Raw genomic sequence first — 12,078 nt, 5'->3', positions numbered from 1 at the left:
TTGATTTAGAAGATACAAGATACAAGATACATTTATTTGTCACATGTGCCAGATGGCACAGTGAAATGTGATCACCATACAGCCATACAATAAAATAAAGAACACAACACACGATAGATTTAAACATAAAACATCCCCACACAGCAGATTCAAAGTTTCCCACTGTGAGGGAAGGCACCAAAGTCAGTCTCTTCCTCTAATGATGGATGATCAGCCATGATCACTGAGTTGGATGATCAGCCATGATCATATTGAATGGTGGTGCAGGCTCGAAGGGCCGAATGGCCTATTCCTGCACGTATTTTCTATGTTTCTATGATGTTCACCCATGGTCGGGGCCTCCGGAGCCCTCCGCAGTCGCCGCTACGGGCAGCCCGCAACTCAGGCCCGCTCGCCGGGATGTTGGCTCTCTGACATTGGGGCTGTTCCTCCTTCCCTGTGGGAGTGTGGAACTACACCTGGACTGGAGGACTCGGTGCTGAGTTCAATTAGTCAACCCAGGGTACCCAGGAGGAGGGAAAGCATATTACAGTAAATCACAAATTTTGCACTTAGAAATAAAGGTTCTAGTAGCTAATGTGAGGGTTCTATCTTGCTTTAGACATGGTACGTGAAACAACAGCCGCTCACCAAGCACTGCTGGTGACCAAGAACATAGATAACTTTCCGACAAATCAGGAGCGTTTCGCTGGAGGCACCATCGATGTCTGGTGGATTGTACATGATGGGGGATTGCTGATGTTGCTGCCATTCCTTCTCAGCCAACACAAGGTAAACCTTCCAGTTGCTCAGAGAAAAGGAAACACAAGAAACTGCAGATACTGGAATCTTGGGCAAAACACAAAGTGCTGGAGTAAGTCAGTGGGTCAGGAAGCAAATCTGGAGGGATTGAATAGGCAACGTTTTGGATCAGTTCATTCACCCGAAATATTACAAATCCATTCCCTCCAGAGATGCTGCCTGACCTGCTGAGTTACTCCAGATGTTCCGTGAAATTTGTGTGCTGCAAAGTTTACTCCCTTGCTGCTGGAGCCAGAAATGCAGCCTGCCATCCATACTCTAATGTTTCCCCATAGTCCTTTCCTCATTTGCTGCCTGTCATGCCATTGACATAAGTTCTGCTGTCTAACCTAAATTGCACAATGTCCTTAGTTATAAACCTTACCTGGCCCCGATCCTACCAATATCTGATATCTCTTCCACTTACAATCCACCCATACCCCAATGGTTCTCTCGTGCTTGTCTTTGATTCTCCAGTTGCTGACCATATTGTATTTACTCGCTATATTGCTCCAGCTAGTTTCTCTGAAACCATCTGTAAACTAGATTTTGGACAACCCACCTTACTATTTGTTAAAGAAGGAACTGCAGATGCTGGAAAATCGAAGGTAGACAAAAATGCTGGAGAAACTCAGCGGGTGAGGCAGCATCTATGGAGCGAAGGAAATAGGCAACGTTTCGGGCCGAAACCCAATGGTTTCGGCCAGAAACGTTGCCTATTTCCTTCGTTCCGTAGATGCTGCCTCACCCGCTGAGTTTCTCCAGCATTTTTGTCTACTTATTATTTGTTAAAGTGTGTTGTCTCATAATATGAGGCATTTTTATGTGGTAAAGGCTCTGTGATTAAATGATGCTGCTTATAGTACAGCTTTAACGCATATTTGCATCACATGAATTGGATATAACACAATGTAGTACATAGAACAGTACCACACAGGAACTGGCCCACTTGGCCCACAATGTCTGCGCCAAATATGATGCCGAGACAAACTATTATCTGCCTGCACAGAATCCATAACCTTCCATTCCCAATATACCTATCCAAAAGTATCTTCAAGCCATTATTGCATCTGACATCTGACAACATGTTCCAGGAACTCACCACCCTCTGTGTTTTTTTAAAATAATAATTTACGGATGTTGTTAGGAAGTAGGGAACACTATCTGTATTATCCAGGCCAAATCGGTTATAACGTGATTTTTCTTTTACCCATTGATTGACACAACTTTTTCTTTGATGCGGAAACAAAGAACTGTAGATGCTGGTTTACACAAAAGGGTGCAAAGTTCTGGAGTAACTCAGCGGGTCAGGCAGCATCTCTGGAGAACACAGATAGGTGAGGGTTCGCGTCTGGTCTGAAGAAGTGTCGCAACCCGAAATGTCATCCAACAGTGTTTTCCGAAGACGCTGCATGACCGTTGAGTTACTCCAGCACTCTATGACCTTTAGTTTTTATGATGGAATTCTCTATAACATAAGGTTTCTTAGCATCATATCTATTGTGTTATAGCAGAACTAATTGTAATGGCTTGTACTGAAGAGGGGGATCTATTGCAGGTTTGGAGAAAGTGCAAGATGCGCATCTTCACTGTTGCCCAGATAGATGACAACAGCATCCAGATGAAGAAAGACCTGCAACTGTTCCTCTACCAGCTCCGTCTTGATGCTGAGGTTGAGGTGGTTGAATTGGTAAGATCTACCTGATCATAGATATATGGAAATAAATCTATCTGATTAGTAATTTGGCCCAGTGATGCATTCAAATGGTGGAACTCCATGTGAGGCTGCTAAACAGTCACTCCACCTGATTCTGCTGCTTTTGCACTGACAATTTAATAACTGGCACTGAGTAATAACTCTGGCACTGGCTCAGGCCACTTAAATCCGCTGCCCTGGTCATTTTATAACTGTTTTGTTTTTACTTGTATTTTAATGTTGCTTTTTTTACCTGCACTTTTTTAAACTATTCGTACTGTTTTTATCAGGAACTGGGTTGTTTTTTATTTATGCGTGAAATGTTTAAGTTTTTATGTGCGATGCTCCGGTATTCCCTGGGAAACGTCTTCTCATTTTGCACTGTACAATTGTTGCTTTGCATGATGACAATAAAAAAATAAAATTAAAAAAATGATGATAGGTTGGGATGGGGGTGTGGTGAAGATGAGGCTGAATGGGCTATTCCTGATCATAAAACATAATTATCCCCAATTGTATTAAGATGCAAAATTATATGTATTGGCAGCATCAGAACTGCTCTGGCCAATGAAGGATTTACTCATCCCACATGCAATTAATTGTTCAATCATGTTAGGTGCTAGTGTATCTTGAAGACACTAATCTGAATTTATAGCAGAGTCCCATGTGAAGGGAAAAAGTCACCAGCACACAGCTTGCAGTTCAACAGGCATTTGCAGATGTAATGTATACCCAATGCGTCCACCCACCCACAATTATCAGACGATAATTGAAAAAGGACTCAGCCTGCAAAGGCAGTTACTACCAAGATGAGGTTCAACTATTTTTCATTTGGAGGGATGGGTTGGGGCAGCCTGAAATGCATTTTGAGACAATGGACATTGAAACCCTTGTCATATGTAAAACCCTTGTTTACATATGTTGGAGGATTTGGATCTGTTTTAGGTCACTAGGGATGCTGGACTTAATTTGAAATAATAATTTCTCAGAGAGTTGTCCTTTTTGATTGCAGGACCAAAATGTGGCAGTAATGTATTTTTCTGTTAGGTCAGACCTGGACCATCTGTATGGACCTGTTCCATTCAGTTACATTTTCTCTTGCCTTTATCTCAATTCTGTGACTTAGATGCCATTATCTAACAATAATTTATCAATCTTAAATATTTTGTTTGGCAAAGCAGTTTGAGAAAATAGAACATCACATTTCTATTTTACTTGGTATGAAGTGGAATATCCTCACTATAATTTTAAGATTATATACTATTGTTTTTGGATGCTCTTCTCTCTATCTTCCCTGTAATGCACTACTCAGCATCTTGAAGGTCATAAGGCCACAAGCGATAGTAGAATTAGGCCATTCGGCCTATCAAGTCTACTCCGCCATTCAATCATGGCTGATCTATCTACCCCATTCTCCTGCCTTCTCCCCATAATCTCTGACCCCTGTCCTAATCAAGAAGGTCCTGAATTGAAGCTAATACCATGGGGTTTGTTACTTCATGGAGACTTTGAGCCAATTTATATATTTAATTTCCAGCTCGACAATGATATTTCAGCCTTCACATATGAACGGACCCTGGTGATGGAGCAGAGATCCCAGATGCTGAAACAGATGCAACTCTCTAGGAATGAGAGGGAACATGAGGTAAGCTTAAATTAAGTGTCCAACGAAATGTACATAATGTTATATGAAAAAGGTTTTGTACTCTCTGTCCTGATGCAGGGCCTCAATCCAAAACAGGGATTTTACAGATGCTGCCTAACCCGAATGCCTCCAGCAATTTATTCTTTGCTTTGAAATCCCAGTTTTTCTTCTTGATGCAGAGATAATGTCTGAATTAAATAGAGTTTGCATGCAGGTTCATTGTATGCAGGTGAATTCAGAGTTATTACTTGTAATTCTAATGTGACAATTTAAAAATATTTCACTTCATTACTACTAACAATAAAACCTTGTCTTTATGGCATTCCCTTCAGGAAGCCTCGGAGCTCTGTACCCCAAAGAAGTAATTTTCAACCTCAATAAAGTTTTGACTTTGTATTGTTTCTTGCAAGAATATTGTTGCAAAGAAATGTTACGGTAATAAGCGAGTTCGGTATTCCGTAAAACTCAAGGAATCATGGAATTTGTTGTCCTTGCGCTGGGGAGTTATTGCGGTGATGGAGTGTTCCGGACCTGTAGTGAAGCCGCGATAACGAGTTGCTCTCTCCCCATCCCTCTCCCCATACCTCTCCCCATCCTTCTCCCCATCCTTCTCCCCGTCCCTCTTCCCGTCCCTCTTCCCGTCCCTCTCCCCGTCCTTCTCCCCATCCCTCTCCCCGTCCTTCTCCCCATCCCTCCCACCATCTCTCTCCCCATTTCTCTCCCGCCGCCTCACCTTTACCCGCGGACACACGTCGCTCTGTAGGAAGGTACAGCAGATGCTGGTTTACACCCAAGGTAGACACAACGTGCTGGAGTAACTCAGCGGGACAGGCAGCATCTTTGGAGAAAAGGAATAGGTGATGTTTTGCCAGAGATGTTGCCTGACCCGCTGAGTTACTGCAACATTTTGTGTGTATTCCCGTTGATGACTGGTGCTCGGCTTCTGCCAGCACCGAGGGGGTTAACCGACAGCCACTGGATAAGGTGAGACGGTCCCTGGCCCATCGGGGAATGGGTTCCTCGGGAGTTGGAGCAGAGTTGAGCTGGAGTTAGCGCTTCTTCTCCACGCTAGCTGTAAGCCTGGGGCCGCCACTGCTCAGGGCCAGTGTCCTGTCAGTCCATGGTCACCCGGACATCTCCAGTTGCCCCAGGACAGGGATGGGACACTCAGGAGGAGACGGGGACAATAGTGAGACCCCGCTCACAAATCTGCCTCCTGGGATTATGCGGAAGAGGGGTGCGTGGTTCGCCCCTGTATAATAACCCTGTATAACCCGGGAGGGCAGCCCGAGTGAGAATGCTGAGGGGGACTGGACCGTGATTCATTAGACTGTCACTGCTGAGATTTCTGCATGGACCAGTGGAGAAGGGAGAACTAGTGTCGCTAACTCCAGTAGCAATTCAACAGCGCTCACAGTGCCGGTGATCCTGACTACTGATGAAACGCAGGTCTGCATACACGCAGCAGCTCAGCTGCCGAGAATATTTATCTCTAGTGACCTATGACCTGGGCATGTGCAGTCGGAATACCGAACTCGCTTACACCTTGGAAGCATTTTTTCAATGTAACTTTATACAATGTGAGCAATGCTGACAAGGCCTTCTGCCTACAGAGACATCTGCCTGACCCACTGACCTCTTCCTGCAGTTAGTTTTTTTGCTCAGTAAAGGGCCTGTCCCACTTTCTCGAGTTATTCACAAATTCTCCCGAGTTTTCAAACCCGCAGAATGTTCGTAACGAGTCCGTAGGAGTTCATAGAAACATAGAAAATAGGTGCAGGAGTAGGCCATTCGGCCCTTCGAGCTTGCACCGCCATTCAATATGATCATGGCTGATCATCCAACTCAGTATCCTGTACCTGCCTTCTCTCCATACCCCCTGATCCCTTTAGCCACAAGGGCCACATCTAACTCCCTCTTAAATATAGCCAATGAACAGGCCTCAACTACCTTCTGTGGCAGAGAATTCCACAGATTCACCACTCTGTGTGAAAAATGTTTTCCTCATCTTGGTCCTAAAAGATTTCCCCCTTATCCTTAAACTGTGACCCCTTGTTCTGGACTTCCCCAACATCGGGAACAATCTTCCTGCATCTAGCCTGTCCAACCCCTTAAGAATTTTGTAAGTTTCTATAAGATCCCCCCTCAATCTTCTAAATTCTAGCATGTACAAACCGAGTCTATCCAGTCTTTCTTCATATGAAAGTCCTGACATCCCGATATCAGTCTGGTGAATCTTCTCTGTACTCCCTCTACGGCAAGAGTCCGTGGATATATCGTAGCGGCTCGTTATGCCAGCCGTAGGTACTCGGGGCATCAGATGAAAAATGTCCACAAGTAAAAAAAATAGCCCCGAGTACCTACAGCTGGCATTACGAGCCGCTACGATATATCCACGGACTCCTACGGACTCGTTACGAACATTCTGCGAGTTTGAAAACTCGGGAGAATTAGTGAATAACTCGGGAAAGTGGGACAGGCCCTTAACCGTGCTGACTGATTGCAGTTGGTTAAAAACAGGCACAGTAATTAACAAATACCATGAGTCATTTCGGGAGTTGAGTGGTCAAGTGAACTTAGTTTTGCCTTTGGTGTTATAAGACAGTATTTTGATGTGGCATTGTCTGAAATAACTGTGTTCTAAATCATGTTCTTGTGACTATTTATTTAGGGAGTTGCTGGTTTTAGCTGAAGTGGCTATTGTATGTATCATTCTGACAAGTGTTTGGATTGATGATCTAGTCAGACACTTTGGGGTGGAAAGCAAAGTGCTGAGGCTTCCAGGGTTGTCTCCTCCTCAGTGCCATCTTTTCTTATTTTTGCAAAGCATAATGTTCTCCTTGATTTGATACTTCCCAAAAGCCTACAAGCCATCTGATTTGACTGTCTCCACAACCCATCTGTGATTGATATCACAAATCACATAGTCCATGTCCTATGATGAGCCTGTAATTATTCAAAGAATGAAACGGGTTTGCTTTAGAACAATATTTTTCGCAACTCCAAGACATTTCAAAATGTCCTGCAGCCAACGGAATGTTTTTGAAGTGTGACCACTATAGGGACACGAGAAAGAACTGGAACAGTAGCATGGAATGTCAACGAAAAGTACTTGAGTAATTCAGTGGGTCATGCAGCATCTCAGGAGAACATGGATTTGGGACGTTTTGGGTTGGGACCTTTCTTCAGATAGATATGCTAATTTTAAAATGTCTGAAGAAGAGTCTCAACTCGAACCATCCCCTGTCCATGTTCTCCTGATATCTGGACTGACCCACTGGATTAGTCCAGCACCTTGTGCTTTTTTGTAAACCAGTAACTGTATTTCCTTGTGTCTCCACCATGGAATACAAGTTTTACAAAGATCAGTTTGCATTTATATAGCACCTTCCCCATCCTTGATATATTAATGAAGTTAGTTTGGAGATACAGTGTGGAAACAGGCCGTTCGGCCCACCGAGTTCGTGCTGACACTAGCAATATCCTACACACTAGGGACAATTTACTGAAGCTAATTAACCTACAAACCCTGTACAGACAGCACCCATAATCACGATTGAACCCTGTTTCTGGTGCTGTACAGCAGAAACTCTACCGCTGTGCTACCATGCCTCCCAGTGGTGGTAGTGGCACCATTGCATGATAATGCCTGCCGTTTTGTACACAGAATTACATTAACATCAATTGGACAAAGATAGGAGCCAAGAAATGTTATATTATATTTTAATGGTGTGTAAACAGTATTGTGTAACATCTTAAAACTGTCCTTTTTGCAAATCCCATAAACACGTTGTAGTTTATTGGCCTAATATAATTTGTCAGAGCTCCAAGCAACTCCTTAAAGAAACATACCACTATATAAGCAACACTCTTTTGGCCACAAGAGTGTTACTGATTACAAAATGGGTGTTGCAGTGATGAGAGCAGGTGGACAATGTGTTCCAAGGGATTAGAGAGACCTGTGCTCGTTGGTGAAGCACAGTAGCTGCAGGAGGTAACCTGTGCATGGGGCCACAGAAATCAAACTGGCCACGTCATTTATTTCCATGGAGCGCTCTATGAGATGATACCACACAAGTGCACTCTTAGAATTCATAGATGTTGTGGAAACCTGTAGTTTCAAGAAATCTGCATGGGTCTGCATCAATGCTTCGTGGACTGAAGGAAAATGGTTGAAGTCTTGTTAGTATGGAATTTGATGGCTTTCCTAATGCAGCAGTGAACAGAAATCCAAGATGTGTCAGAAATCAGCACTAACAGCCTGGAACAGTCTTGATGCTAGAAAAATGACAGGGGCCATGAGCTTGGAACCTTGGTCATAAGAAAGTAATCGAGGCACATGTTTGGCTGCATTAAGGCCACAGGAGGATGTCGAGGGCCAGCACAGTTTCAAGGGAAATTGGTCATGCTGATCATTCTGAGAGAAAGGGTACTGTAGTTGAGTCATGTTGGTGTACAATATCATTGCCAACTGGGGATATTTTGATGGAAACATTGTGCGAGCTCATAATGAAAAGACGAGAGTTAGATTTTCAGAGGTATTCTCAGTAGTCATTGCTCCACGATGGAGTAAGTCTACTTTAAAGTTTTATAGTTACAGCAGTGTTTATGTAACATTGACAGTGTTTATGTAACATTCAACTCCAGCTGATAGGAAGACAGAAACAACTAGCCGATTATTTGGTTGGATGTTGAGGTGAGGAGCAACCAGATAATTAAGCATGAAAGACAGAGATTCAATATCCTGCGAAAAAGAATCGGTCTGCATTTCCAATGAAGAAGCACAGGACAGGACACCATTAAGGTGTCTCGATGAATTTACTACACCAATTGCATGATTGGTGAAAATATCATTGGTCAAAAACAAGAAGGATGCATGGGACAGGTACAGTATAGGCATCTGGGATCAAGTGCATCCCTGGTGAAGTTTTGAGAACTAAGGAGTAAATTGGAGATCAGAAGGGCAAAAAGGGGCCAGGGTAGCATTAGGTATGTTGTAAATACATAAAGGGGAAAGGGGTAACTAGAGAGGGAGAGTGGAACCTTTCAAGAATCAAAGCGGTCACCTTTGTGTGTGTAGCCACAGGAGATGGGCAAGGTCCTCAATGAGTATTTCTCCTCTGTATTTACCAAGGATAAAGACAGTAGGACGGAGGAACTTGGGGCAGTCAATGGAGGTGTCTTGAGAACAGTCAGTGTTACCGTCGAAGAAGTACTGAAGGTACTATCATGTATGAAGGTAGACAAACCTCCAGAGCCTGATCAGATATATCCAAGAACATTGTGGCAAACTAGAGAGGAAGTTGCAGAAGCCCTGGTTGAAATTTATGAGTCGTCTATATATACAGGAGAGGTGCCAGAAGACTGGAGGTTGTGTCTCACAAATCTGATTGATTTTTTTGAAGACGTGACAAAAACTGTTGATGAGGGCAGAACTGTAGATGTTGTGTACATGGATTCAGTAAGGCGTTCGACAAGGTTTCGCATGGTAGGCTGTTCTGGAAGGTTAGATCACATGGGATCCAAGGAGAGATAGCTGAATGGATAGCAAATTGGCTCCATGGAAGGAAGCAAAGGGTGATGGTGAGAGGTTGCTTATCGAACTGGAGGCCTGTGATCAGTGGTGTGCCTCGGGTTCGGTGCTGGGCCTGTTACTGTTTGTCATCTACATCAATGATTTGGATGAGAACATACAGGGCAAGATTAGCAAGTTTGCTGATGAAAAAAGTTAGTGGTTTTGCAGATGGTGAAGATGGTTGTGAAAGATTGCAGCAGGATCTGGATCGATAAGCCAGGTGGGCTGAGGAATGGTTGATGGAATTTAATACAGAGAATTGTGAGGTGTTGCATTTTGGGAAGTCTAACAAGGGCAGGACCTACACAGTGGATGGTAGGCCTCTGTGGACTGTTGTAGAGCTGAGGGATCTTGGAGTACAGGTGCATGGTTCCTTGAAGGTATAGTCGCAGGTAGATAAGGTGGTCAAAGAGGCTTTTGGCACATTGGCCTTCATCAGTTAGTATTGAGTACAGAAGTTGGGAGGTCATGTTGCAGTTGTATATGAATGAATGAAAACTTTATTGTCATTCAGATATACACCTAGACACAGTGCATCTTGAACAAAATTTCATTGCATTTGACTCTCCAAATCAGGTAATAGTAAAAGTAAAAGTGTTAGGTGCGTCCATAAAAATGCCTCATGTGCATGGTTCTGTAAAATAAATTTATATAAAAAGTTTTTTAAAAGTGTCGATATTTAAAAAGTTCTAGCCTCAGTTTTGTTGATTGTTCAGTAATCTTATGGCCTGGGGGATGAAGCTGTTGCAGAACCTGGTATGACGTTGGTTGGACTGCATTTAGAATATTGTGTTCAGTTCTGGGCACCATGTTATAGGAAAGATATTGTCAAGCTTGAAAGGGTTCAGAAAACATCTACGAGGATGTTGCCAGGACAAGAGTTGGATGATCAGCCATGATCATATTGAATGGCGGTGCAGGCTCGAAGGGCCGAATGGCCTACTCCTGCACCTATTCTCTATGTTTCTATGTTTCTAAGAGGGTGTGAGCTATAGGGACAGGTTGAGTAGGCTGGGTCTCTATTCCTTGGAGTGCAGGAGGATGAGAGGTGATCTTATAGCGGTGTATAAAATCATGAGAGGAATAGTTCGGGTAGATGCACTGAGTCTCTTGCCCAGAGTAGGGGAATTGAGGAGCAGAGGACATAGGTTCAAGGTGAAGGGGAAAATATTTAATTGGAATCTAAGGGATAAGTTTTTCACACAAATGGTGGTGGTGTATGGAACAAACTGCCAGAGGTTGTTGAGGCTGGGACTATCCCATCATTTAAGAAACAGTTAGACAGGTACATGTATAGGACGGGTTTGGAGGGATATGGACCAAGCGCAGGCAGGTGGGACGAGTGTAGCTGGGACATTGTTGGCCAGTTGGGCCGAAGGGTCTGTTTCCACACTGTATCACTCTGACTGTATCATAGCACTGTTAAGAGGTCCGGTCCATCTGGAGAAATTTACAACCCTATATATACAAGAAATGTGACTAATTCTGTGTAAAATTTGATGTGTATCAAAAAACACAAATATGCATGGGCAGAAATATGCTTATCACAATTTGGAAAGGTTTGCCGCATGCAGGTTACACAAATTGGGTTGTTCATTTCACCAATCGAGGTGTTGAGGCATAGATCAATTCTGTGTTGGCTGTGAAGTGGATTTCCTTGCACTTTAGTGCACCTCTGTTTTACAAAAGGAATGGGATCTCAACTTTTTGTCAGCATTGGTTGGAGACTAGGTTACATCTCTCCAGTGTCTGCTGCAATAAAGGATCCCTGTACATCACACCCTGCACGTCACTGACTGACTGTCATTCCAAAGCTCACGTATCCGCTAATGGGTCTTATTCAAGCTTTTCGCTATTTAACAAGCTGTGAATGATTACACAGCCAAAAGTCACGTCATTTAGTTGTTCCTGATGGTATGGAACACATTTTTCCACTTGTTTTACTTAACAGACATCTAGCACTGTTCGTCAATCAAGGAAGTCTGGTAGCCACAACAATAATTCAAAATTGCAATCACTTTCCTGCTTTTTGCCATATATTTCTACAATACAGAAAAGGTCAAAGCTCATGTGTAATTTTTGCTAATCTCAGAATGGAGATCAAATATCCAATGGCGGCAATTACATTTTTGTTTGCTTATCGGATTCCCTGTGCGAAAGGGATGTCTATATTAGTTCAGAATTATGGTAACTTTGAGGTTCAAGTTCAAATTGTGTCATCATAACAATGACTACATTCCGTAAGGACTTGTTGGCTCTAAAGAGCTTTAGAATGTCCCAAGGTTGTCAAAGACACTATAGAAATAAAGGTATTTTCTAGATGGTTTTGTACAAGTTTCTCTTCTGAATTTCTATATAATCTAGTTCACCGAAACTATGCTG

General features: G+C 43.1%; 1 protein-coding gene across 4 annotated transcripts in view; it reads left to right on the top strand.

Moving 5' to 3' along the window:
* The window catches only part of slc12a7 (solute carrier family 12 member 7), a 254,830-nt gene that overhangs the window by 224,367 nt on the left and 18,385 nt on the right, over positions 1 to 12,078 (top strand). For all 4 annotated transcript variants that reach the window (XM_033016701.1, XM_033016690.1, XM_033016696.1 and 1 more), the window contains exons 19-21: positions 602 to 771; positions 2,339 to 2,470; positions 4,014 to 4,121. In XM_033016701.1, the coding sequence (XP_032872592.1) occupies positions 602 to 771; positions 2,339 to 2,470; positions 4,014 to 4,121 (410 nt within the window). The remainder of the gene's footprint in view (positions 1 to 601; positions 772 to 2,338; positions 2,471 to 4,013; positions 4,122 to 12,078) is intronic.

Source organism: Amblyraja radiata, chromosome 2 (genome assembly GCF_010909765.2).
Source record: "Amblyraja radiata isolate CabotCenter1 chromosome 2, sAmbRad1.1.pri, whole genome shotgun sequence".
Lineage (NCBI taxonomy): Eukaryota > Metazoa > Chordata > Chondrichthyes > Rajiformes > Rajidae > Amblyraja > Amblyraja radiata.
The sequence above is the reverse complement of the archived record's forward strand: the minus strand, read 5'-3'. Positions and strand labels throughout refer to the sequence as shown.